This window comes from Jaculus jaculus, chromosome 7 (genome assembly GCF_020740685.1).
Source record: "Jaculus jaculus isolate mJacJac1 chromosome 7, mJacJac1.mat.Y.cur, whole genome shotgun sequence".
Lineage (NCBI taxonomy): Eukaryota > Metazoa > Chordata > Mammalia > Rodentia > Dipodidae > Jaculus > Jaculus jaculus.
The window spans coordinates 29,457,818-29,482,936 of record NC_059108.1 but is presented as its reverse complement, the minus strand read 5'-3'; the positions used below and the strand labels follow the sequence as shown (position 1 = coordinate 29,482,936).

Here is a 25,119-nt window from a genome sequence, read left to right as displayed (position 1 = left end):
CCCAGGTTTGATTCTCTAGGTCCCACATAAGCCAGATGCACATGGTGGTACATGTGTCTGTAGTTCATTGGCAGTGGCTAGAGTCCTTGGTGCACCCATTCTCTCTCTCTCTCTCTAATTATAGAATTAAAATCTTTTTTTTCCCCTAAAGTAACCAGTCTGACAAAATGGACACACCTGTGCAAAAGTGGCACCCAGGCTAGGTGGGTAACCAATGGCTCTCTGATTGGCTAAGAGAGCTTCTCAATGGAAAGGAAGCCTTAGCTGGAACTGGAACCCAAGTCAGAATCCTATGGAAACCAAAATCATACACTCCAGTGAGAAGCTCCCACTAATCTTTGGCCAAAAGAGAGGCTACAACCATCAAAATCTCTCTTAGCCAGGTGTGTTGGTACATGCATTTAATCCCAGCACTAGGGAGGCAAAGGTAGGAGGACTGCAGTAAGTTCAAGGCCACCCTGAGACTACATAGTGAATTCCATTTCAGCCTGGACTCAAGTGAAGCCCTACCTCAAAAACAAAAAAACAAACAATAACAACAAGAAAAATCTCTCCTGATGAACAACAATTATACCATTTAACGTATGTTGACCACAATCTCCCTTGGAGAATGCTTTTTCTTTTGCAGAAGGCAACAAGAACCAAGGAGATAAACCACCCCTCACACACCAGCCAGGGCCCAGGTGAAACAGAGGAATTGGCGAAATGAGCAAGAGTGTAGTTTCCATAGCAAGCTTGACAACCTGTACCATGGTGATGGAGACAGACACCAAGGATACTCAAAACATATCAAACCACAAATCCAGAAGCTGCTGAGAGATCAACATGAATATACACTAAAACACAACCGCCACAGCTTATTTTTAATTTAATAGCAGGAAGAAAATGTAAACTTTCAAGATATAACTTATATAAAGCCACAGAGGCAATGCTCTAATTAACTGGCATTTATAGGCACAATATAATAGCCACAGTTGGAGAGAAGACAACTCTGTAATTGCTACAGAGTGGAAGTCTCAAACTTCCAACACTGTCACTAAAACTACTCACCAAGCTGTTTAGGGATCACATGGTACATAACAGAGTTGGAGGCTTGTATGTATAAACAGAAATAATAAAGATGTTCTGCTTTGTACCAGAATTCCCTTGGTGCAGCTAAGGCTGTACCTGGATTGCAGATGCATGGATTGAAGGTACATTCCAAGGGTGGCCACATCTTGCTCTTGACTGTTCTTTATGAGTTTTTTCCTCCAAGTTGACCATTTCATTCAGTATGTGACTTTATACACCAAGAGGAAAATTTTTCACCCACGGCCTCGGTTCTCTTTAAGAATATCTCTTGTAAATTTTTAACATATCCCAATGTCACTTTCTGGCCATCTGGGCTTGGTGCACAATATTCCTTTGCTGGTGAGCTAATAGCAGTGAGCTTTCCTACTTGTTCCTAGCTCTCTGCACTTGTATCTACTTAGCACTGGTTACAGAAATGCACAAGTCCCCAAGAGTACCTGGGATGATGGTCCTGCCTTTGCTGTTGTTGTATCTTGAGGACATGTTCAAGGTTGTCACTGAGGGTTTTTAAAGGAAGCACTGAGATCGCTTTCAAACCGGTTTTTCTTTGCAAGGGACTGTGTCATGCCACCTCTAAAATCCTGTAGCATCCTGTGAGCACTCTCCTTGGCTCATTGTTCATATTATCCTGAGGAAGGACTGTCCTCGCCACAAGCATAAAGTGCTGGGCTTTTTCCTTCTGGGCTCTTTTCACTTGGGCTCCTCGAGTCATTGGAAGGAGGACCTGCAAGCATCTGCTGACATTTAGCAGCTCTAAGGACTTCCTTGCCTTGGGTGCCATGGTTACTGTTTTCTGGTACTTGGCCAGACCCTGGTGCTCATCAGAGCCTTCAGAACCTCGCCATCCTCAGAGGTGTCACTTAGCATACATGATGGGCAGTGACAAGAGAATATGTCTGACTGGCTGAAACATCACAGCTGGAACTCATGAGGGGACACATAACTTGCACGCATGGGTAAAATGCTAATGACCCCCAATCGGAACATTCAATAATGGCTCAGCAGTAAGCTGGAGACAGAAAAATGAACCACAGGCCAAGGCCCTGAGGCCTATGGCAGAGTGAGGACAGCAGAAGAGAGGCGGAGTCTTGCATGTGGCAAACAAATGATAAAGGAGGCAAGCTGCTTTCTACTGGAAATCCTGCTAGTACACCTAAGGCTGTGCCTTGACAGCAGATGCCAGGATCACATGCTTTCTTCAGCGCCTCGGGAATGCATGGATTGAAGGTAATTTCCAAGGGGGACCACATTTTGCTCTTGACTGGTCTTTATGAGTTTTTCCTCCAAGTTGACCATTTCATTCAGTATGTGACTTTGCCCACCAAGAGGAAACTTTTCACCCACGGCCTCGATTCTCTTTAAGAATATCTCTTGTAAATTTTTAACATATCCCAATGTCACTTTCTGGCCATCTGGGCTTGGTGCACAATATTCCTTTGCTGGTGAGCTAATAGCAGTGAGCTTTCCTTCTTGTTCCTAGCTCTGCACTTGTATCTACTTAGCACTGGTTACAGAAATGCACAAGCCCCCAAGGGTACCTGGGATGATGGTCCTGCCTTTGCTGTTGTTGTATCTTGAGGACATGTTCAAGGTTGTCACTGAGGGTTTTTAAAGGAAGCACTGAGATCGCTTTCAAACTGGTTTTTCTTTGCAAGGGACTGTGTCATGCCACCTCTAAAATCCTGTAGCATCCTGTGAGCACAATCCTTGGCACGTTGTTCATATTATCCTGAGGAAGGACTGTCCTCGCCATATGCATAAAGTGCTGGGCTTTTTCCTTCTGGGCTCTTTTCACTTGGGCTCCTCGAGTCATTGGAAGGAGGACCTGCAAGCATCTGCTGACATTTGGAGCTCTAAGGACTTCCTTGCCTTGGGTGCCATGGTTACTGTTTTCTGGTACTTGGCCAGACCCTGGTGCTCATCAGAGCCTTCAGAACCTCGCCATCCTCAGAGGTGTCACTTAGCATACATGATGGGCAGTGACAAGAGAATATGTCTGACTGGCTGAAACATCACAGCTGGAACTCATGAGAGGACCCATAACTTGCACGCATGGGTAAAATGCTAATGGACCCCCAATCGGAACATTCAATAATGGCTCAGCAGTAAGCTGGAGATAGAAAAATGAACCACAGGCCAAGGCCCTGAGGCCTATGGCAGAGTGAGGACAGCAGACGAGAGGCGGAGTCTTGCATGTGGCAAAAAATTATGAAAAAGGAGGCAAGCTGCTTTCTACTGGAAATCCTGCTAGTTAACCTAAGGCTGTGCCTTGACAGCAGATGCCAGGATCATATGCTTTCTTCAGAGCCTCGGGAATGCATGGATTGAAGGTACTTTCCAAGGGGGACCACATTTTGCTCCTGACTGGTCTTTATGAGTTTTTCCTCCAAGTTGACCATTTCATTCAGTATGTGACTTTGCCCACCAAGAGGAAAATTTTCACCCATGGCCTCGATTCTCTTTAAGAATATCTCTTGTAAATTTTTAACATATCCCAATGTCACTTTCTGGCCATCTGGGCTTGGTGCACAATATTCCTTTGCTGGTGAGCTAATAGCAGTGAGCTTTCCTTCTTGTTCCTAGCTCTCCGCACTTGTATCTACTTAGCACTGGTTACAGAAATGCACAAGCCCCCAAGGGTACCTGGGATGATGGTCCTGCCTTTGCTGTTGTTGCATCTTGAGGACATGTTCAAGGTTGTCACTGAGGGTTTTTAAAGGAAGCACTGAGATCGCTTTCAAACTGGCTTTTCTTTGCAAGGGACTGTGTCATGCCACCTCTAAAATCCTGTAGCATCCTGTGAGCACACTCCTTGGCGCGTTGTTCATATTATCCTGAGGAAGGACTGTCCTCGCCACAAGCATAAAGTGCTGGGCTTTTTCCTTCTGGGCTCTTTACACAAGGGCTCCTCGAGTCATTGGAAGGAGGACCTGCAAGCATCTGTGACATTTGGCAGCTCTAAGGACTTCCTTGCCTTGGGTGCCATGGTTACTGTTTTCTGGGACTTGGCCAGACCCTGGTGCTCAACACAGCCTTCAGAACCTCGCCATCCTCAGAGGTGTCACTTAGCATACATGATGGGCAGTGACAAGAGAATATGTCTGACTGGCTGAAACATCACAGCTGGAACTCATGAGAGGACCCATAACTTGCACGCATGGGTAAAATGCTAATGGACCCCCAATCGGAATAGTCAATAATGGCTCGGCAGAAAGCTGGAGACAGAAAAATGAACCACAGGCCAAGGCCCTGAGGCCTATGGCAGAGTGAGGACAGCAGAAGAGAGGCGGAGTCTTGCATGTGGCAAACAAATGATAAAGGAGGCAAGCTGCTTTCTACTGGAAATCCTGCTAGTTAACCTAAGGCTGTGCCTTGACAGCAGATGCCAGGATCATATGCTTTCTTCAGCGCCTCGGGAATGCATGGATTGAAGGTACTTTCCAAGGGGGACCACATTTTGCTCCTGACTGGTCTTTATGAGTTTTTCCTCCAAGTTGACCATTTCATTCAGTATGTGACTTTGCCCACCAAGAGGAAAATTTTCACCCATGGCCTCGATTCTCTTTAAGAATATCTCTTGTAAATTTTTAACATATCCCAATGTCACTTTCTGGCCATCTGGGCTTGGTGCACAATATTCCTTTGCTGGTGAGCTAATAGCAGTGAGCTTTCCTTCTTGTTCCTAGCTCTCTGCACTTGTATCTACTTAGCACTGGTTACAGAAATGCACAAGTCCCCAAGGGTACCTGGGATGATGGTCCTGCCTTTGCTGTTGTTGCATCTTGAGGACATGTTCAAGGTTGTCACTGAGGGTTTTTAAAGGAAGCACTGAGATCGCTTTCAAACCGGTTTTTCTTTGCAAGGGACTGTGTCATGCCACCTCTAAAATCCTGTAGCATCCTGTGAGCACGCTCCTTGGCATGTTGTTCATATTATCCTGAGGAAGGACTGTCCTCGCTACATGCATAAAGTGCTGGGCTTTATCCTTCTGGGCTCTTTTCACTTGGGCTCCTCGAGTCATTGGAAGGAGGACCTGCAAGCATCTGCTGACATTTGGCAGCTCTAAGGACTTCCTTGCCTTGGGTGCCATGGTTACTGTTTTTTGGTACTTGGCCAGACCCTGGTGCTCATCAGAGCCTTCAGAACCTCGCCATCCTCAGAGGTGTCACTTAGCATACATGATGGGCAGTGACAAGAGAATATGTCTGACTGGCTGAAACATCACAGCTGGAACTCATGAGAGGACCCATAACTTGCACGCATGGGTAAAATGCTAATGGACCCCCAATCGGAACAGTCAATAATGGCTCGGCAGAAAGCTGGAGATAGAAAAATGAACCACAGGCCAAGGCCCTGAGGCCTATGGCAGAGTGAGGACAGCAGAAGAGAGGCGGAGTCTTGCATGTGGCAAACAAATGATAAAGGAGGCAAGCTGCTTTCTACTGGGAATCCTGCTAGTACACCTAAGGCTGTGCCTTGACTGCAGATGCCCAGATCACATGTTTTCTTCAGCGCCTCGGGAATGCATGGATTGAAGGTACTTTCCAAGGGGGGGGCCATATTTTGCTCCTGACTGTTCGTTATGAGTTTTTCCTCCAAGTTGACCATTTCATTTCATTCAGTATGTGACTTTATCCACCAAGAGGTAAATTTTCACCCAAAGCCTTGGTTCTCTTTAAGAATATCTCTTGTAAATTTTTAACATATCCCAATGTCACTTTCTGGCCATCTGGGCTTGGTGCACAATATTCCTTTGCTGGTGAGTTAATAGCAGTGAGCTTTCCTTCTTGTTCCTAGCTCTCTGCACTTGTATCTACTTAGCACTGGTTACAGAAATGCACAAGCCCCCAAGGGTTCTTGGGTTGATGGTCCTGCCTTTGCTGTTGTTGCACCTTGAGGACATGTTCAAGGTTGTCACTGAGGGTTTTTAAAGAAAGCACTGAGATCGCTTTCAAACTGGTTTTTCTTTGCAAGGGACTGTGTCATGCCACCTCTAAAATCCTGTAGCATCCTGTGAGCACACTCCTTGGCGCGTTGTTCATATTATCCTGAGGAAGGACTGTCTTCGCTACATGCATAAAGTGCTGGGCTTTTTCCTTCTGGGCTCTTTACACTTGGGCTCCTCGAGTCATTGGAAGTAGGATCTGCAAGCATCTGGTGACATTTGGCAGCTCTAAGGACTTCCTTGCCTTGGGTGCCATGGTTACTGTTTTCTGGGACTTGGCCAGACCCTGGTGCTCAACACAGCCTTCAGAACCTCGCCATCCTCAGAGGTGTCACTTAGCATACATGATGGGCAGTGACAAGAGAATATGTCTGACTGGCTGAAACATCACAGCTGGAACTCATGAGAGGACCCATAACTTGCACGCATGGGTAAAATGCTAATGGACCCCCAGTCGGAACAGTCAATAATGGCTCGGCAGAAAGCTGGAGATAGAAAAATGAACCACAGGCCAAGGCCCTGAGGCCTATGGCAGAGTGAGGACAGCAGAAGAGAGGCGGAGTCTTGCATGTGGCAAACAAATGATAAAGGAGGCAAGCTGCTTTCTACTGGAAATCCTGCTAGTACACCAAAGGCTGTGCCTTGACTGCAGATGCCAGGACCACATGCTTTCTTCAGCGCTCGGGAATGCATGGATTGAAGGTACTTTCCAATGGGGGGGGGGCATATTTTGCTCTTGTTCTTTATTCTTTATGAGTTTTTCCTCCATGTTGACCATTTCATTTCATTCAGTATGTGACTTTATCCACCAAGAGGTAAATTTTCACCCAAAGCCTTGGTTCTCTTTAAGAATATCTCTTGTAAATTTTTAACATATCCCAATGTCACTTTCTGGCCATCTGGGCTTGGTGCACAATATTCCTTTGCTGGTGAGCTAATAGCAGTGAGCTTTCCTTCTTGTTCCTAGCTCTCTGCACTTGTATCTACTTAGCACTGGTTACAGAAATGCACAAGCCCCCAAGGGTACCTGGGATGATGGTCCTGCCTTTGCTGTTGTTGCTTCGTGAGGACATGTTCAAGGTTATCACTGAGGGTTTTTAAAGGAAGCACTGAGATCGCTTTCAAACTGGTTTTTCTTTGCAAGGGACTGTGTCATGCCACCTCTAAAATCCTGTAGTTTCCTGTTAGCACTCTGTCTGGCTTGTTGTTCTTATTATCCTGAGGAAGGACTGTCCTCACCACATGCAAAAAGTGCTGGGCTGTTTCCTTCTGGGCTCTTTTCATTGGGCTCCTTAAGTTCTCCTTCTGTGAGTGTGTGTGTGGGGGGTGAAACTCATGCTCTATAAGCAAGCTCTCACCCTGAGCCTGAACGGGTTAACATCCACACAGGTAATCTCAATAATCCAACAAAGTATGCTTTTGGGTCTGTAAGCTCTGTAAGCAAGCCGTCACCCTGAGCAGGGAGCCTCCACAGGGTTTAGATATATATATAAAGCCCTCTGAAGTGCTGCTGTTTGTTGGGGGGGGGGGTCTCATGCTTTGTAAGTAAGCCCTTACCCCAAGTCTGAGGGAGAAGCATCCATGGATCTAAGCCCAACATAGTGAGTCCCACTGAAGTGCTGCTCTGGGGTCTCCATACTCCTGGCAAATTTCCTCCCCATTAAGCAGTGTAAGCTACTATTGCCAATGTCATCAAAAGCAGCTGAGTCAACTCACAAGAGAAGGCACAGTGAGGGTAATCTGATCCCCACCTGAGATTCAGCTGCCTCCTGCACCAGCTGTATATAACCATGCATGGGGTCTTGCGATGTCAGAGGGAAACAGGGTATATAGAAGATGAAAGATCTAGAACAATGAGCTCCACTGAGGTGGTGTTTCCATGCTCTGAACGTAGAGGCTGAGGGAGGACCACCCATGAGGTAATCCTGGCATAGTGAGCCCCACTGAAGTGTTGCTTGGGGAAGGGGGGTCACATACTCCTGGACAGGGACAAGGAGCTCCTGGAAATAGTCATGGGGAGGTCCTCAAGAGTGATATGAGACTTCTCAGTGGTGCAGCTGCTCTGGGGTCCCCATGCTCTGTAAGTAAGCCCTCATCCTGAGGCTGAAGGAGGAGCATCCAAGTAGTAAACCCGACAGGAATTCCCATCAAAGTGGCTGCTTTGGAGGGGGGGGTCCATGTTCCTATATATAACCCTTCTTCTTGCTCTGTAATTGACCCCCAATAAACTCACTGGTTCACTGAAAGAAAAGAAAAGAAAAAACTTCATGAAACAGTGGAAAATGGTATTTGGGGCAACCTAAATAATCTGTATTCCTGTGTTATGGTCACTCATCTCTGGATCCAGAATAAACTATTATTCCCTTTAAGGTGACAGCTGTGTTTTTATGTCAACTAAGGCAACCAAAGCAAACCATTTTAGCTGCTCAGTAGAGGAGAGGGAAGAGGTGGATAGGCTAGTGTAATGTCACAGACACGAGGTGGTAATCTTCCCACCTTGTTGACTGAGGTCTTCTGAGCCACAGTTCCACAGGACAATCCTGGTACTACTGCTAGAGCCCTGGAGGAAGGGTCTTTCCAGCTCCAGCCAGACCTCTTTACCTGGATCCCACTGCTCCAGACTTTGGTGCATTTTTCATGGGGTGGTGGCATTCCCTCAGCATAACTCAGGACGGAGATTCAGAGCCAGAACTGTGCACAGCTCCCCAATTCTCCTAGCCCTAAAATATGGGTATTCAGCTTCTATCCATCTTTGAGGCCCATTGAGTAATCATCACAGGCAATGGTAAAGTCTGAATTCAAAACCCAAATAGAGGCTGGTAATGTAGCTCAGTGGAACAATGCTGTACAGAGCCTTAGGTTCAATCTCCAGCACTGCAAAGAAAACAAACAAAATCAAACCTTCAAATAATCAAAAGAAGTTGAATGTTATCAGTAACCATGGAATTGTAAAACATGAGAGATATAGCTGGGCATGGTGAGGCACACCTTTAATCCCAGCACTCAGGAGGCAGAGAGGTAGGAGGATCGCCGTGAGTTCGAGGCCACCCTGAGAGTACATAGTGAATTCCAGGTCAGCCTGGGCTAGAGTGAGACCCTACCTCGAAAAATAAAAATAAAAAAAATTTAAAGAGAGGTGCTTCATATTCATTAGATTGACAAACATTTAAAGTGCCCAATACTAGCAGGATAGATATCTGAATAGATAAATTGAGGAAAGGATTGAGAATTGGTTCAAACTTTGACCACATCCCTGAAATACCACTTTGCGTTCTACTGAGGGCCTGTGTAAGCAAGAAACAAAAGAAAGCTCTCTCTATTTGCTGTAAAAACAGCAGACTTTCAAAATGTCTATCAGCAAGATAATAAAAAAACAAGCAGGGCATAGTTAATTATACAGCCCAACACGGTTCAGGAGCTAAAATGAACCATAGCTTCATCTACCAACACGGATAAACTGCAAACATGTAATGAAAAAAGTGAATGTGGGCTGGAGAGATGGCTTAGTGGTTAAGGCATTTGCCTACAAAGCCAAAGGACCCAGGTTAGATTCCTCAGGGCCCACATAAGCCAGATGCACAAAGGGGCACACACCTCTGGAGTTTGTTTGCCATGGCTGGAGGCTCTGGTGCACCCGTTCTCACTCTCTCTCTTTCTCTGTCAAATAAATAAGTACAAATTGTTATTCATTTTTTAAAAAAAGAAAAAAGTGAATTGTGGACTGGTAATAGATGGTTCAGTGGTTGAAGATGCTTGCTTGTAAAGCTTGACGGTCTGGGTTCAATTCCCTGGTATTTACATAATGCCAGATGCACAAAATGATGCATGCAGCTGGAGTTCTTTTGCAATGGCAGGAGGTGCTGGTGCATGCATACTTTCTGTGTCTCGTGCTCTCTCAAATACCTGGAATTCACTACGTAGTCTCAGGGTGGCCTCGAACTCATGGCGATCCTCCTTCCTCTCTGCCTCCTGAGTGCTGGGATTAAAGGTGTGCCTCACCATGCCCAGCTAAATATTTTTTTAAAAAAGAAAAAAAGTGAGTTGCAAAATCCTACTACATGAAGGGTTATTAAAAAAAAAAACTTGCAAAAACACTACAAAGCAGATATGGTTTGCCACTGGAGTGATAATGCCAGCTGTGAGTGGGGCAGACCAGCTCAATAATGAGGAGAGCTACATGGGAGGAAGGGGTACCTGAGGAGGGCTGTGAAGAACAGAAGCCCTGTGCACAGCATACATCACAAAGCACATTTTTCAAAAACCCACATTTGTGTGGAAAGGCTACCACCTCTTTCTCCCTCTTCCTCTCTCTCATACATGCTTAGAATATTTTCATTTTTAAAAATTTTTTTCAAGGTAAGATCTCACTCTAGCCCAGGCTAATCAGAAACTCACTGTTTCCCTCATGTTGGGATTAAAGGTGCACACCAGCACATTGTCATTAGTCAACACCAATTAGGTCCAACAGTAACCACCAAGGTCCCAGGCTGCTGGTCCCAAGCCTCAACTCTTTCTCCACAGTGCTGTTCCTTGACCCATTAGTTCTTTATGCCAGAAACTGAGGGATGGAGAGGAAAAAGGGGAGAGAGGAAAGAAAGGGAAGGATGTGCTAGCACAGTGCTTCCAGGCTTGACTCCCCATGGCATGCACAGTCAGCTCACAAAAGGCAGGCAAACACAGCTCCATCTGTATCAGGACCTTGGAGGACTTTTGCTTACTGCTTAACAACCTACCCTCGTGCCTACTCCTCCTGTACAACCCCCGCCCCCAAACCAGGTTAGTTCCAGTTCTTTGCTAGGTGACTGGTCTCAAAAGGTATCTAATTTTTGACCTCCACAAGTCATGCCTAAGAACTGATACTTTTCCTAAGTGCAATCTAAAACAGCTAATTAAAGGGATCTCTGAAAAAAAAAAAAAAAACTGCAAACAACTCATGTTCCCAAATAGCAAAACCTCTTTCAGTGAAATACAGTGACTCTTCTACACCTCAGTCTCTCAAGCGCTAAGGCTAAATGTGTGCCACCGTGCTTTCTCCTTTTCATACTGCGCAGGAACTAGCCCATGGGATGGTGCTGACTAGTTAGGGCAGGTTTTCCCACCTCAACTAGCCTACTCCAGAAACTCTCAGACATGACCAGAGATTTGTGCGTTCATTTCAATCCACCTAGGCAGCTGCCCTGGCTTGATGCCTGACATTCCCATTTTAAAAAATTATATATTTGCAAGGACAGAGAGAGGGAAGGAAGAAAAGAAGGAAGGGAAAGAGGGAATGGAGGAGGAGGAAAGGAAGGAGGCACGCCAAGGCCTCTTGGTATTGCAAACGAATACATACATGGTCCACTTTGTGCATCTGGCTTTATGTGGGTACTGGGAAATCATGCAAGCTAGCTACCTTTAACCACTGATCCATCTCTCTAGTTCCTATCCCCATTTCTTAACTGACTAATATGCTTAAGGGAGTACTGATTATTATTAAGGGAATACTGATGATTATGCCCAATGAAAGTAAAAATTACTGCTTACTCATTTCAACATGTGTGGAAAGGGCCCAAATTTTGTTGACATGATTTGAAAAAAGCAGGAGAGGTAATGCCTAGGTCACCTAGAGCAGTGCACACAGGTGGGAGGTGGGGGGGTTGTGCTCAGAAACAACGTACCAGAGAGTACTAAACCCAAGAGCTGCTCCCAAGGACACTGTACAGGGGTAAAGCTGAGACCTTTGCTAGAGCCTAATAGCATTCAGTTTAGTGATGCCCCGTGTAATATGATAGACTAGTCTATTTACCCTCTGATGTGTCCTTTTTCTTTCCCTCTCATCAAACTTATTCAGGTCATGAAAACTGAAATTTGGCAATGGGATTACAATGTCAAATAATGTAGGAAAAACAGATATAGAAAATTCTTGTATTCATGTATTGTGCATGACAATACAAAGTTAGGGGCAGGGAGAAAGGAGCACAAGTGGTCCCCTGGAACTCTTGGGCTTGAAGGCTGGGCATCTGCTGGTTCAACCAACCTAATAAAAAATAATCAAGGAGCAGGGTGTGGTGGTGCACACCTTCAATTCCAGCACGTGGGAGGCAGAGGTAGGAGGACTGCCATGAGTTTGAGGCCACCCTGAAACTACATATGGAATTCCAGGTCAGCCTGAGCTAGAGTGAGACCCTACTTTGGAAAACCAAAAAACAAAAAAAAAACAAAAGGGGGGGGGGCTGGAGAGATGGCGGCTCAGTTAAGGTGCTTGCCTGCAAAACCTAATGACCAAAGTTCAATTCCCTACGTAAAGCCAGATGTACAAAGTGGCACATACATCTGGAGTTTGTTTGCAATGGCTAGAGATCCTGGCATGCCCATTCTCTCCCTCTTCCCCTCTCCATCTACTTGCAAATAATAAATAAATAAATATTTTTAAAATGATCAAAAACTGGCCAGGCATTGAGCACAAGCCAGACAGAAGGTTAAGGTAGGAAGATTATGAGCTGGTGTGCCAGCCTGAGCTACAGGATGCCACTCTATAAAAAAAATTAATTACATCTGTAGTGAACACACACACTTTTTTGTTGTAGTCCCTCAACAATTCAGTATCACAACTATGTACTTGGTACTTAAACTGAACTAAGTATTACACATCATGTAGAGGTATTAAAGCAGACAGAAGGATGTGTACAGGTTTTACAGAAGCAGACTCTCAATCCTCTTGCCTCAGCCTCCCAAGTGCTGGGATTACGGAGTATGCCACCTGCAAAGTACTTGAGCACCCATGGACTTTGGTATCCATAGAAAGGGTCCTGGAGCCAACATCTTGCACATACTGAGGTGTTAGTGAAGATTGTGCTCTGCTAAGACTGGACAGGAACACATGCTTTCCTTCCTCTCCCACCATCAAATTCCTCATCTGATGGGCAGCACAGGTGAAAGAAGGGCAGCCGGATGGCAACAAGCACTGGGAGAAGCTGTGTGGGGTGTGGGCAGTATGGTGGCTGCCCTTAGGATCCTGCCCTGTCACATGCCACCCTTCAGACACAGAAAAGATCAGGACTTTGGCAGGTACTGAACACATGATTCACACAGACTGCAACTTCCTCCTGGCAGGAGGAAGATACACACCATCGAGAACAGCTGTCACCACCAATGGTTAACACCAATTCACCAAAACTCAAATGTATTCATAAACATGCCAAAAAGAGACAAGCAAAATAACTTCAGTGTCACAAATATCTAACTTTTAAATTTCCCCTAGGTAGATGCTCTAAATGGGATTTGAGGGAATGTCAAAAACTTGATTTTTCTCTAATGAGCACTTTGTAAAAAGCTGTTTCCTCTTTTGTACTCTCAAGAATGGCCAGAAAGTTCTGAGATACGTGACATTTCTTCACATTTTACCTCTATCCAAGGTCTAGCAATGGCATCAACCTGCTGTTGGCACCCACAGCAGCTCTCATGTGACCTACAGAAAGGTAACTGCTTTGCAGAGAGAAATGCACAGGAAAAACTCCCACTATCTACCAGGGTAAAGCCACAACTGCTTACCTTGTCTTCCACAATTAAATCCACTTCCCAAGGACAACCAGGCAGGAGAAAGGAGAATCCTGTGCAGGATACATGGCCTCATGTCTGGACTCAGATGTAAGAGCCATTATGGCACCAAGTAACTTCTAAGAACATACATGCTCCCCAAGTCCCACACAGCACTGCAAGCCTGGAAACCACGTTTCTCAGAAACCAGAAGCATCACAGAGGCTACAATAGGTGGCAGATCATCACCCAGTCCTTCACAACATGAAGAGGCCCTTGGATGGCCTCTGACAATGGACTGAGTCTGGCCACATTATTCTCCTACCCAAAGAAAACAAGCATTCTCATCGAGAACTGATGTTTTGTGGCTTTTCATTGTTCTTAAAATCAAGGTGATACAACTACTTACACTATTTGAAGCCCAAAAAACAATTTCAGACAGACTTCCACATCCATGGGTTCCATATCTGCTGATACAACCAACCAGACTAAAAATGTTCAAAGGACAATTACACTTATTTCTCTGAAGAACACTGATACAAAAATTCTCAATAAAACATTTGCAAATCAAAGTCAACAGCACATTAGTAAGATCATAACCATAATCAAACTGGTATCATTTCAAGAATTCTAAGGTGAGCCAGGCGTGGTGGCACACACCTTTAACCCCAGCACTTGGGAGGCAGAGGTAAGAGGATAGCCATGAGTCTGAGGTCACCCTGAGACTACATAGTGAATTCCAGATCAGCCTGGGCTACACTGAAACCCTAACTCAAAAAAAAAAAAAAAAAAAAAAGAATTCAAGAGTGTGTTTAACACACACACACAAATTAATACATGCAATATAGTACATAATATAATAAATAATACAGTACATAAATAAACTCAGCAACAGAAATCACATGTTCACCTTAGTAGACAAAAACCCTAGGGATAGAGATGACTCTACGGTTATGGCACTTGTTAAAGCCTAACAACCCAGGTTCGATTCCCTAGTACTCATATAAAGCCAGATACACAAAGTGGCACATGTATCTGGAATTTGTTTGCAGTGGTAAGAGGCTCTGGCATACACATTGTCTCTCCTTGCAAATAAAATAAAATCCATTTAAAAAAAAAAACAAACCTATAGCCAATATCATACTAAGTGGGAAAAAGCTGAAAGCGTTTCCTCTAAAATCAAGAACAAGACAAAAGCGGCCACTCTCACTGTTCTTACTCAATATAATGTTAAGACTTGTTAAGACTTCTTAGCCTGAGCAGTATTATTAAGGAAGAGAAAGAATGAGGAGATACAGAGAAGGAGAAAGCTGGGTTGGAGTGATGGCTAAGGGTTAAAGCACTTGCCTACAAAGCCTAACAACCAGAGTTGGATTCCCAAATTAGCACATGTGTCTGGAGTTCGTTTGCAGTGACAAGAGGCCCTGGCACACCCATACTCGGTCTCTCTTCTCTGCTTGCAAATAAATTTTAAAAAATATTTTTAAAGCCAAGTGTCGTGGCACATGCTTTAGTCCCAGCACTCAGGAGGCAGCGGTAGGAGGATCGCTGTGAGTTCGAGGCCAGCCTGAGACTACATAGTGAGTTCCAGGTCAGCCTGAGCTAGAGTGAGACGCTACCTTGAATAAACAAAAAAAGTATTTTTTTAAAAAAAGAAAGGAGATAGTCAAATTAACCCTATTTGCAGATATGATCCTATATTTACAAGACCCCAAAGAAAAGACCCCACAAGAAAATTTTTAAGTCTGAAAAACACTTTCAGAAAAGTAGGATATAAAAATCAACATAAAAATCCCTACTTTGGGCTGGAGAGATGGCTTAGCGGTTAAGCGCTTGCCTGTGAAGCCTAAGGACCCCGGTTCGAGGCTCGGTTCCCCAGGTCCCACGTTAGCCAGATGCACAAGGGGGCACACGTGTCTGGAGTTCGTTTGCAGAGGCTGGAAGCCCTGGTGCGCCCATTCTCTCTCTCTCTCCCTCTATCTGTCTTTCTCTCTGTGTCTGTCGCTCTCAAATAAATAAATTAATAAATAATCACTACTTTTTCTGTATTAATAAATATAAAGAAATTGGGGGGGGGATCCCATTCTCAACAGCCAAAAGGAAGAAGAGAGGAAGGAAGACACCCTAGGAAAATCCAACCAAGGAGGTGAGATGAAATTTTAAACAATGAAGGGAGTTGAAGAGAACACAATTGGAAATTGTTTGCCTCACAGACATAAGGACATGAGTTTGATCCCCAGAACCCACATAAAAATACTGGAGCAGGGCATGGTGATGCACACTTTTAATCCCAGCAGTCCAGAGGTCAAGGTAGGAGGATCACTGTGAACTTGAGACCAGCCTGAGACTACAGAGTGAATTCCAGGTCGGTCTGAGCTAGAGTGAGACCCTGTCTCCAAAAAACAAACAAGCCAAGTGTGGTGGTGCACGCCTTTAATCCCACCACTGCAGAGGTAGGAAGATTGCTGTGAGTTCAAGGCCACCCTGAGACTACATAGTGCGTTCCAGGTCAGCCTGGGCTAGAGTGAGACCCTACCTTGAAAAACAAAAACAAACAAAAAATGCTAAGGGGCTGGGCATGGTGGCGCACCTCTTTAATCCCAGCACTTGGGAGGCAGAGGTAGGAGGATCGTGGTAAGTGTGAGGCTAGCCTGAGACTACAGAGTTCCAGGTCAGTCTGGGCTAGAGTAAGACCCTACCTTGAAAATAAAAATTAAAAAAAAAAAAAAAAGAAAAGCTGGATATATGCTTGTAATGCCAGGGCTGGGGATGTAAAGAAACAGGAGGGCCCTGGGAGGCTCACTAGCCAGCCAGTCTAGCCTAATTGGCAAGCTCTTGGCCAAGAGATATACTGTCTCAAAAACAGGTAGATGGCATTTCAGAGGTTGTCCCCTTACACACACACACACACACACACACACACACACACACACACAAATTGAAGGAAGAAACTACTAGGCTGAAACACTGTAAAATACAGGTACAGAGCTGGAGAGATGGCTCAGTGGTTAAAGGTACTTGCATGCTTAAACCTGAAGACCTGGGTTTGATTCCCCAATACCCTCATAAAGCCAGATATACAAAGTGGTGTATGTGTCTGGAGTTTATTTGCAGCAGCAGGAGGCTCTGATGTGTCCATATTCACTCTTCCTATCTGATTCTCTCTCTCAAATAAAAGAAATATATAAAAAAATAAAGATTTTTCTGAACAGAGCTCCAATGGTACAGAAATGAAAGCATAATTAACTAATGGGATTGCATGACATTTAAAAAGCTTCTCAAAAATAAAAAACAAAGGGCTGGAGAGATAGATGGCTTAGCTGTTTAGGCACCTGCCTACAAAGCCTAAGAACCTAGGCTCAATTCCCCAGTACCTATGTAAGCCAAATGCACAAGGTGGCACATATGTCTGAAGTTCATTTGCAGGCGCTGAAGGCCCTGGCACACCCATTTTTCTTTTCTCTCTCTCTCTCAAATAAATATTTTTTTTTTTAAAAAGGAGCTGGGTAGCTCACGCCTTTAATCCCAGCACTTGGGAGGCAGAGGTAGAAGGATCACTGTGTGAGTTCAAGGCCACCCTGAGATTATATAGTAAATTCCAGGTCAGTCTGAGCTAAACTGCCTTGAAAAACAAAAAACAGAAAACAAAACAAAACAAAAACTTCTGCACAGTAAAAGAAACAATCAGCAAAGCAAAGAAACAGCCTATAAAATGGAAAAATGAAAAACTGCCAATTATACTTCAGACAGGGTACTGACATCTAGACTCTAGAAAGAACAACAACAAAATCAAGTATCTAAAAATCCAAATCATCTAATCAATAAAGGGCAAATGAACTAGTTTAGCTAGTTGTCCAAAGTACAAACATCCAGTAGCTATATAAAAAATGCTCACCTCTTTCTCTGTCTGCCCCCCATAAATAAAAATAAAAAGGGGGACTGTAGAGATGGCTTAGTGGTTGAGGTGTTTGCCTGCAAAACCAAAGGACCTTGGTTCAATTCCCCAGGACCCACGTAAGCCAGATGCACAAGGTGGTACATGCATCTGGAGTTTGTTTGCAGTGGCTGGAGGCCCTGGTGCACTCATTCTCTCTCTTTCTGCCTGCCTCTCTCCCTCTCTCTCTCTCCCCCAAACAAATAAATAATAATAAAAATTTTTAAAGGGGGCTGGAGAGATGGCTTAGCGGTTAAGCGCTTGCCTGTGAAGCCTAAGGACCCCTGTTCGAGGCTCAGTTCCCCAGGTCGCACGTTAGCCAGATGCACAAGGGGGCACACGCGTCTGGAGTTCGTTTGCAGAGGCTGGAAGCCCTGGTGCGCCCATTCTCTCTCTCTCCCTCTATCTGTCTTTCTCTCTGTGTCTGTCGCTCTCAAATAAATAAAAAAAATTAAAAATTAAAAAAAAATATTTTAAAGGGGGTTGCAGAGATGGCTTAGTGGCTAAGGTGTTTGCCTGCAAAGCCAAAGGACCTTTGTTCCCCAGGACCCACATTAGCCAGATACACAAGGTGGTGTACATGTCTGGAGTTCGTTTGCAGTGGCTAGAGGCCCTGGCATGCCCATTCTCTCTCTCTCTCTTTCTCTCTGTCTGACTTTCTCTCTCAAATAAATAAAAATAAATTTTAAGCCGGGCGTGGTGGCGCACGCCATTAATCCCAGCACTCGGGAGGCAGAGGTAGGAGGATCGCTGTGAGTTCCAGGCCACCCTGAGACTCCATAGTGAATTCCAGGTCAGCCTGGGCTAGAGTGAGACCCTACCTCGAAAAACCAAAAAAAAAAAAAATAATAATAATACATACATAAATTTTTAAAAATGTTCACAAGCCAGGCATGTTGGCACACATGCCTCAGCACCAGGGAGGCTGAGATAGAAGGATCTATGAGTTCAAGGCCAATGTGGGGCTACAGTGAGACCCTGCCTTTAAAACAGACGTTTGACTGGAGAGCTGGCTAAGGTGCACTATCCATATACCCAAGTTATGGAACTAGCCTAGGTGCCCACTAGTGGGTGAATGGGTCAAGAAAACGTGGTAAACACAATGGTTATTCAGCTATAAAGATGAACAAAATCAGCCGGGTGTGGTGGTGCATGCCTTTAATCCCAGCACTCAGGAGGTGGAGGTAGGATTACCATGAGTTTGAAGCCACCCTGAAACTACATAGTGAATTGCAGGTCAGCCTGGACTACAGTAAAACTCTACCTCAAGAAAAACCAAAAAAGATGAACAAACTCATGTTGTTGGCAAGAAAATGGCTAAAACTGGAGATTACCACATTAAGAGAAAGAAGTCAGGGCTGGAGAGATGGCTTAGTGGTTAAGCGCTTGCCTGTGAAGCCTAAGGACCCAGGTTTGAGGCTCAATTCCCCAGGACCCACATTAGCCAGATGCACAAGGGGGCGCACGCATCTGGAATTCGTCTGCAGTGGCTGGAAGCCCTGGTGTGCCCATTCTCTCTCTCTCTCTGCCTCTTTCTGTCTATTGCTGTCAAATAATAAAAATAAACCAAAAAAAAAAAAAAAGAGAAAGAAGTCAGACTCAGGAAGACAAATATCTCATATACTAAAGCTAGCTTTAAAAATATGAATATAAGACATAAAAATAGAAGGGACACTACTTGGGAAGGGGACTGTGGTGGTCTGATTCAGGTATTCCCCATAAACTTAGGTGTTCTGAATGCTGGGTTCCTAACTGATGGAGATTTGGGAATTAACACCTCTTGGAGGCAGTGTATTATTGGGGGTGGGCTTATGGGTGTTATAGCCAGTTTCCCCTTGCCAGTGTTTGGCACAATCTCCTGTTCCTGTTGTCCATCTGATGTTGGCCAGGGGGTGATGTCCAACCCTCTGCTCATGCCATCATTTCCCCCTGCCATCATGGAGCTTCCCCTCTAGTCTATAAGCCAAAAGCAACCTTTTCATCCCACAAGCTGCTCTTGGTTGGGTGATTTCTACCCAGCAATGTGAACCTGACTGCAACAGTAATGTTGGTACTAAGGAGTGGTGTCATTTGCTGCTAGATACCTGACTGTGCGGCTTTGGCCTTTTGGAGCTGATTTTCAGGAGGAATGTGGATAAATTTGAAACCTTGGCCTAAGACACACCTTGCAGTGCTGTAAGTATAGCTTGATGGACTATTCTGGTCAGAGATGTAAGACCTATGGACTGGGAGGTTTGGCTTCTGGGGGTAAAAAGGAGCTTTGTCTGAACTGGGCTAGAAGCTAGAAGTTTATGTGAGAGGCTTGCTGTAAATGCCAGTGTCCTGAGAACTTGTGCAGGGTTGCAATGTGTAGAAACAGACTGGTGTGAGATGAGGGATATGGCACAGAAATGAAATCTTTGGGACAAACTGCTGCCCATTCAGCTGCAATTATATGAGAGATTACAACCAATGAGACTGGGCCAGCTGACATGCATTGGGGCAACAGGAAGAATGTACACTCTTTTGAAAGGGGCCGGAGTACTCAAGTAGTGTCCTGTTCTTCAAAGTCTGTTTATATCCCCCTGGATTAACAAATTGGCACCCTACCTAGTATTGCAGAGTATAAAAAATGGAGGAAAGAGAGGGACATTGAGTGTGCAACATGGTCTTGTGTTTTAAAAATGGCCATGGCAGTGTAAATCAGTATTGCCTGCATGGAGACCTGATACAGCCATGAGGATGAACCATGGGTTGCAGTGAAGACCCAGTGGAGATGCCGGGACCACGAGATGACTGCTAAGGAAAGCTGTCAGAACTAGATGAAGTTTTCCAGAACTGTGAGTAGACTAACTGGAGGAACAAAATTGGAACTCCAGAGACTTGCTGCTGGTTAGAATGATCAGACTTGGAGAGTTGTCACTGACTAGAGTTGTTGAACTTGGAGCAACAGAGTTTGATGCTTGCCTTGTTTAAATTTTATCTTGGTTGAATATTTCTTTGCTATGCCCAATGCCATCTTTTGCAGTATGAATGTTTATTCTGTGTCATATGGGTTGCGGGGGATTTTTTTGTATTATGGCTCAGTTAAAAGACCTTGGATAGGGCTGGAGAGATGGCTTAGTGGTTAAGGCACATGCCTGTGAATCCTAAGGACCCAGGTTTGATTCCCCAAGCCCCATGTAAGCCAGATGCACATGGTGGTGCATGCATCTGGAGTTCGTCTGCATTGGCTAGAGGCCCTGGCATGCCCATTCTTTCTCTCTCTCTCTCCCCTTCACTCTGTCTCTAATAAATAAATAGAAATAAATATTTTTAAAAGACCTTGGATTGGGATATTTGAATATCATTAAGATTAATAAAAAATATGGGGACTTTTAAAGTTGGACTGAATGAATTGCATTTTACATCATGGATGGTTGTCAGTTATGGGAGCCAGGGGTGGAATGTAGTGGTTTGATTCAGGTGTCCCCCATAAACTTAGGTGTTCTGAATGCTGGGTTCCCAGCTGATGGAGATTTGGGAGTTAACACCTCCTGGAGAGAGTGTATTGTTGGGGGTGGGTTCATGGGTCAGAGAAATCAAAGGAATCAGAGAAGAAAACAGTCTCCTAAAGGAATGAATCCCAAGAGAACACAGGATCAACTTCAGTAAAGAAATAGAAATACTGAAAATACTAGAAATGAAAAACACAGTAACTCAAATATAAATTCTATAATGTCTCACCAATAGGGTAGATCAAAGCGAAGACAGAACATCTGAGCTTGAAGACAAGGTGCAAGATCTAAAACATTTCAACAGAAAGAAGGACAAATTATTAAAAGGTACGAGTGGGAATTTCAAGACATTCGGGACACTATGAAGAGACCAAATCTAAGAAATCCGTGCACAGAGGAGAAGAATTGCAATCTAAAGGAATAGTAAGTATTTTCAATAAAATCATATGTAGCCAGGATGCTCTACGTTACCTGCAATCCTGCCTCTGCCTTTGGATTGCTGGGATAAGATATTTGCATCGCCACAACACCAGCCTATGTGTGAAGTAGACAGTAGTTGCACCATCAACTATAGCTGCTTGATGTCAAATGGCATATGTCTGGTGATGACGACCTCTTGCCTGCTGTGCCACTGAGCTGCACTCCCAGCTATGTGTGAATGTGTTAAGACAGAAAACCTCCAGAACCTTGAATTGAATCCCTGTTCAGTGTTAGTGTCACTTTAGTACTTACTGTTGTTCATCTTGGCTTTCGCATGCACAGACTTATGTTCTTTGACCTGTGGTAATAAAGCCCTCTTTCTTCTCCTAAGAAGTCTTCAGAAGCCATTCTATGTATTCTGCTTTGCTTTGTTTCCCGTAAATTTTGTAGGTAAATATGTGCATAAAAATACTTTATATATAACTATAATAACAGTCACCTTACAAAGACAACAGGTTAATTTTGGCTCATGGTTTCAAAGGTGGTTGCTTGGCACTACTGCTTTGGGCCGTGTGGTATCCAGAAAGGAAGAGAGTAGCATTCCAAACGCACCCTTCAAGGTGCTTCAAGACTGTGAATCTTTATTTAATTTTTATTTAATTTTGCTGGGTGTGGTGGCACATGCCTTTAATCCCAGCTCTCAAGAGGCAGAAATAGGAGGACTGCCATGAGTTCAAGGCCACCCTGAGTCTACATAGTGAATTCCAGGTTAGCCTGGGTTAGAGTGAGATCTTACCTCAAAAAAAATTATATACACATACATACACACACACACACACACACACACACACACACACACACACACTTTTCTTTTAGTTATTTGAGGGGGGGGGGCATATAGAAACAGAGAGAGAATGGGTGTGCCAGGACCTCCAACCACTGCAAACAAATTCCAGTTGCATGTGCCACCTTGTGCATCTGGCTAACGTGGGTCCTGGGGAATTGAATCTGTATTCTTTGGCTTTGAAGGCAAGTACCTTAACTACTAAGCCACTTCTCCAGCCCCAATCCTTTCTATTGCAATAACATGAATTTATGTTGAACATACCTACTCAATTTTGGAGGAGAGAGGGTTTACAGCAGCTCTGGATTAACACTTGTCTCAAGGAAACAGGTAGATGGACAAAAAGAGGAAGTCAGTGTTCTCTGCCTCTGCATACACATGCCTACACTCACTACACACAGATCACAACACACTCACCCTAGCTTAGGGATACATGGAATTTCACTATCCTATGTTTCTTTCTCACTTTCTGTTTAAAAATATTCATCCAGGGGCTGGAGAGATGGCTTAGCAGTTAAGCGCTTGCCTGTGAAGCCTAAGGACCCCGGTTCGAGGCTCAGTTCCCCAGGTCCCACGTTAGCCAGATGCACAAGGGGGCGCACGCATCTGGAGTTCGTTTGCAGAGGCTGGAAGCCCTGGCGCACCCATTCTCTCTCTCTCCCTCTATCTGCCTTTCTCTGTCTGTCTGTCGCTCTCAAATAAATAAATTAATTAATTAATTAATTAATTTAAAAAAATTCATCCATGGGATATTTTTTATAATCATGGAAAATGTTAATAAAAATTGTAAAAAGAAAAAAAATCATATATTTATTTACTTGAGAAAAGGAGAGAAAATGGGCATGCCAGGGCCTACTACCACTGCAAAGGAACTCCAATCATATGCGCCACTTTGTGCATCTGGCTTAACATGGATAATGGAGAATCAAACCTAAGCTGGGGATGTCAGGTTTTGCAAATAAGCACCTTTAATAGCTGAGCCATCTCTCTAGCCCTACTTCTTGAAAATTCTTGGTGGCTCATGCTTGTAATCCCAGTGTTAGAACCAGAATGTCTACATTTTTAGACTTTACTACAATGTCATAGTAACCCTCTTTCCCAAGAGCAACTCAGACCACCCATCCTCATTATCACTTTCCTGGAATGGCCCCAAACCACCTGTTGATCTATCGCTTTCCTGAAGTGGCCTGTGCCCTGAGGCAAGGTGAACTGTCCAGCAACCCCAGAATTCCAATGCCCCCGCTCTTCCCCATAAGTATCCCCTGCCTGGCCAGAGCCCTTCCCAGGCTCCCCTAATAAAGCTTGTCTCTGCTGTAGAGCAGTCTTCTTCAGCATTTCTTTCCTGCTTTTTTCCTAACACCCAGCACTGTTTTCTTTGAACACATACTTGATAAAAGTTATTTGTAAAGAACTTTCTTTCCAACTTTAACAATGCAAATTTAGTTCTCTAAAACTTGAAAACAAACAAAAAGAAACCAGTTCTGGCAAGTTGTAGTGGTGCACACACTTAATTCCAGAATTTTGGAGGCAGAGTTAGAAGGATCCCTGTGAGGATGGCCAGTTTGAGACTACCTAGTGAATTCCAGGTCAGCCTGAGCTAGAGTGAGACCCTACCTGTGGGGGGCGGGGGGAGAAAAATAAAAAGCAAGGGACCATGCAGACCACAGAATCAAGCAGCTGGACTAGAAGTACACACTTGTGCAACAGTGGCATATAGGCTCTGTAGGTAACCAACTGTTCTATGATCAGACATGAGGCCTGCTCAGTGAGAAAGAACTCATCTGTTACTGGAAACCAAATCAGGATCCCGTGTTTAGAAAACTCATACTTCACAGAGAAGCACCCATTGCTCTTTGCAAAAAAAGAGTGGGCTTGCACACCAAAAATCTTTCAAATAACTCTGCATACCCCCTTTAACCCAAGCTGTTCTCATTCTTGGTTGGAAAATGTTTTATTTTACATGCGGCAGAAAAAAAAACAGAGTATAGCCAAAATCCATTGTTAAAACAAAAAGATAGCTGACTGCCCACCACAAGTCTTGCCACTGCTACCATATCTGCCAGAGCCCAGGAGAAACTGCAGAGGAAGTGGCAACATGAACATTGCTCTTACTGCTAGCCTAACAACCAGCTCCAGGATGATAGTGACAGGCAAGGTGATCAATTAAACCTATCAAAGCATGCAAAAAATGGTGCATGTATCTAGAATTCACTTGCAGTGGCTACAGGCCCTGATGCACCCATTCTCTTTCCTTCCCCACCTCACCACTTTCCCTCTCTCAAATAAATAAAATATTAGGGGAAAAAAAAAAAAACAACACCTGGGGCTGGAGAGTTGGCTTGCAGTTAAGGTGTTTGCCTGCAAAGCCAAAGGATCCCAGTTCGAGTCTCCAAGATCCACATAAGCCAGATGCATAAGATGGCGCATGTATCTGGAGTTCTGTTTGCAGTGGCTGCAGGCCCTGGCAAATGCATGCACGCGCAAGCGTGTGCGCGCTCTCTCTCTCTCCCTCTCTCTCTCTCTCTCTCTCTCTCTCTCTCTCTCTCTCTCTCTCTCTGCCTCTTTCTCTCAAATAAATATTTAATAAAGAAAAAAAAACTATCAAAGCAGAAATCCACAGGCTACAAAGAATTTAACACTAAATTAGACTGCCAACAGGTCTGCCACAGCTTAGGAAACAATGCCAAAGGGAGGGTGGAAAGACTAAAAGAGCCACAGACTGGGTAGGAATACCTAGAGGCATGCTCCCCCTACCCGCCTACCCCATAAGGAATGACTGAGGCCTTCATAACTCTGCAGTGAATACCATAATACCACTGAGAAGGACCCCAGGATAACTGGAGCTGGGATGAGGTGATATAAGAGTATATCCTATTATATATAAAATAAAATTTATTTTATTTATTTAGATTTT

The 25,119-nt window shown here is 44.4% G+C and overlaps 1 protein-coding gene across 7 annotated transcripts in view; it reads right to left on the bottom strand.

Moving 5' to 3' along the window:
- The window catches only part of Lats2 (large tumor suppressor kinase 2), a 78,888-nt gene that overhangs the window by 27,242 nt on the left and 26,527 nt on the right, over positions 1 to 25,119 (bottom strand). The window contains exons 1-2 of one of the 7 annotated variants that reach the window (XM_045154856.1): positions 8,618 to 8,862; positions 1,168 to 8,256 (exon numbers count right to left, since the gene is read on the bottom strand). The exons of 3 other annotated variants lie outside the window; for them this stretch is intronic. In XM_045154856.1, the coding sequence (XP_045010791.1) occupies positions 1,168 to 1,263 (96 nt within the window). In that variant the 5' untranslated portion in view covers positions 1,264 to 8,256; positions 8,618 to 8,862. Of the gene's footprint in view, positions 1 to 1,050; positions 8,257 to 8,617; positions 8,863 to 21,170; positions 21,224 to 25,119 lie in introns of those variants that run through there. 3 more of the 7 variants (XM_045154859.1, XM_045154857.1, XM_045154858.1) reach the window with 3 other exon arrangements.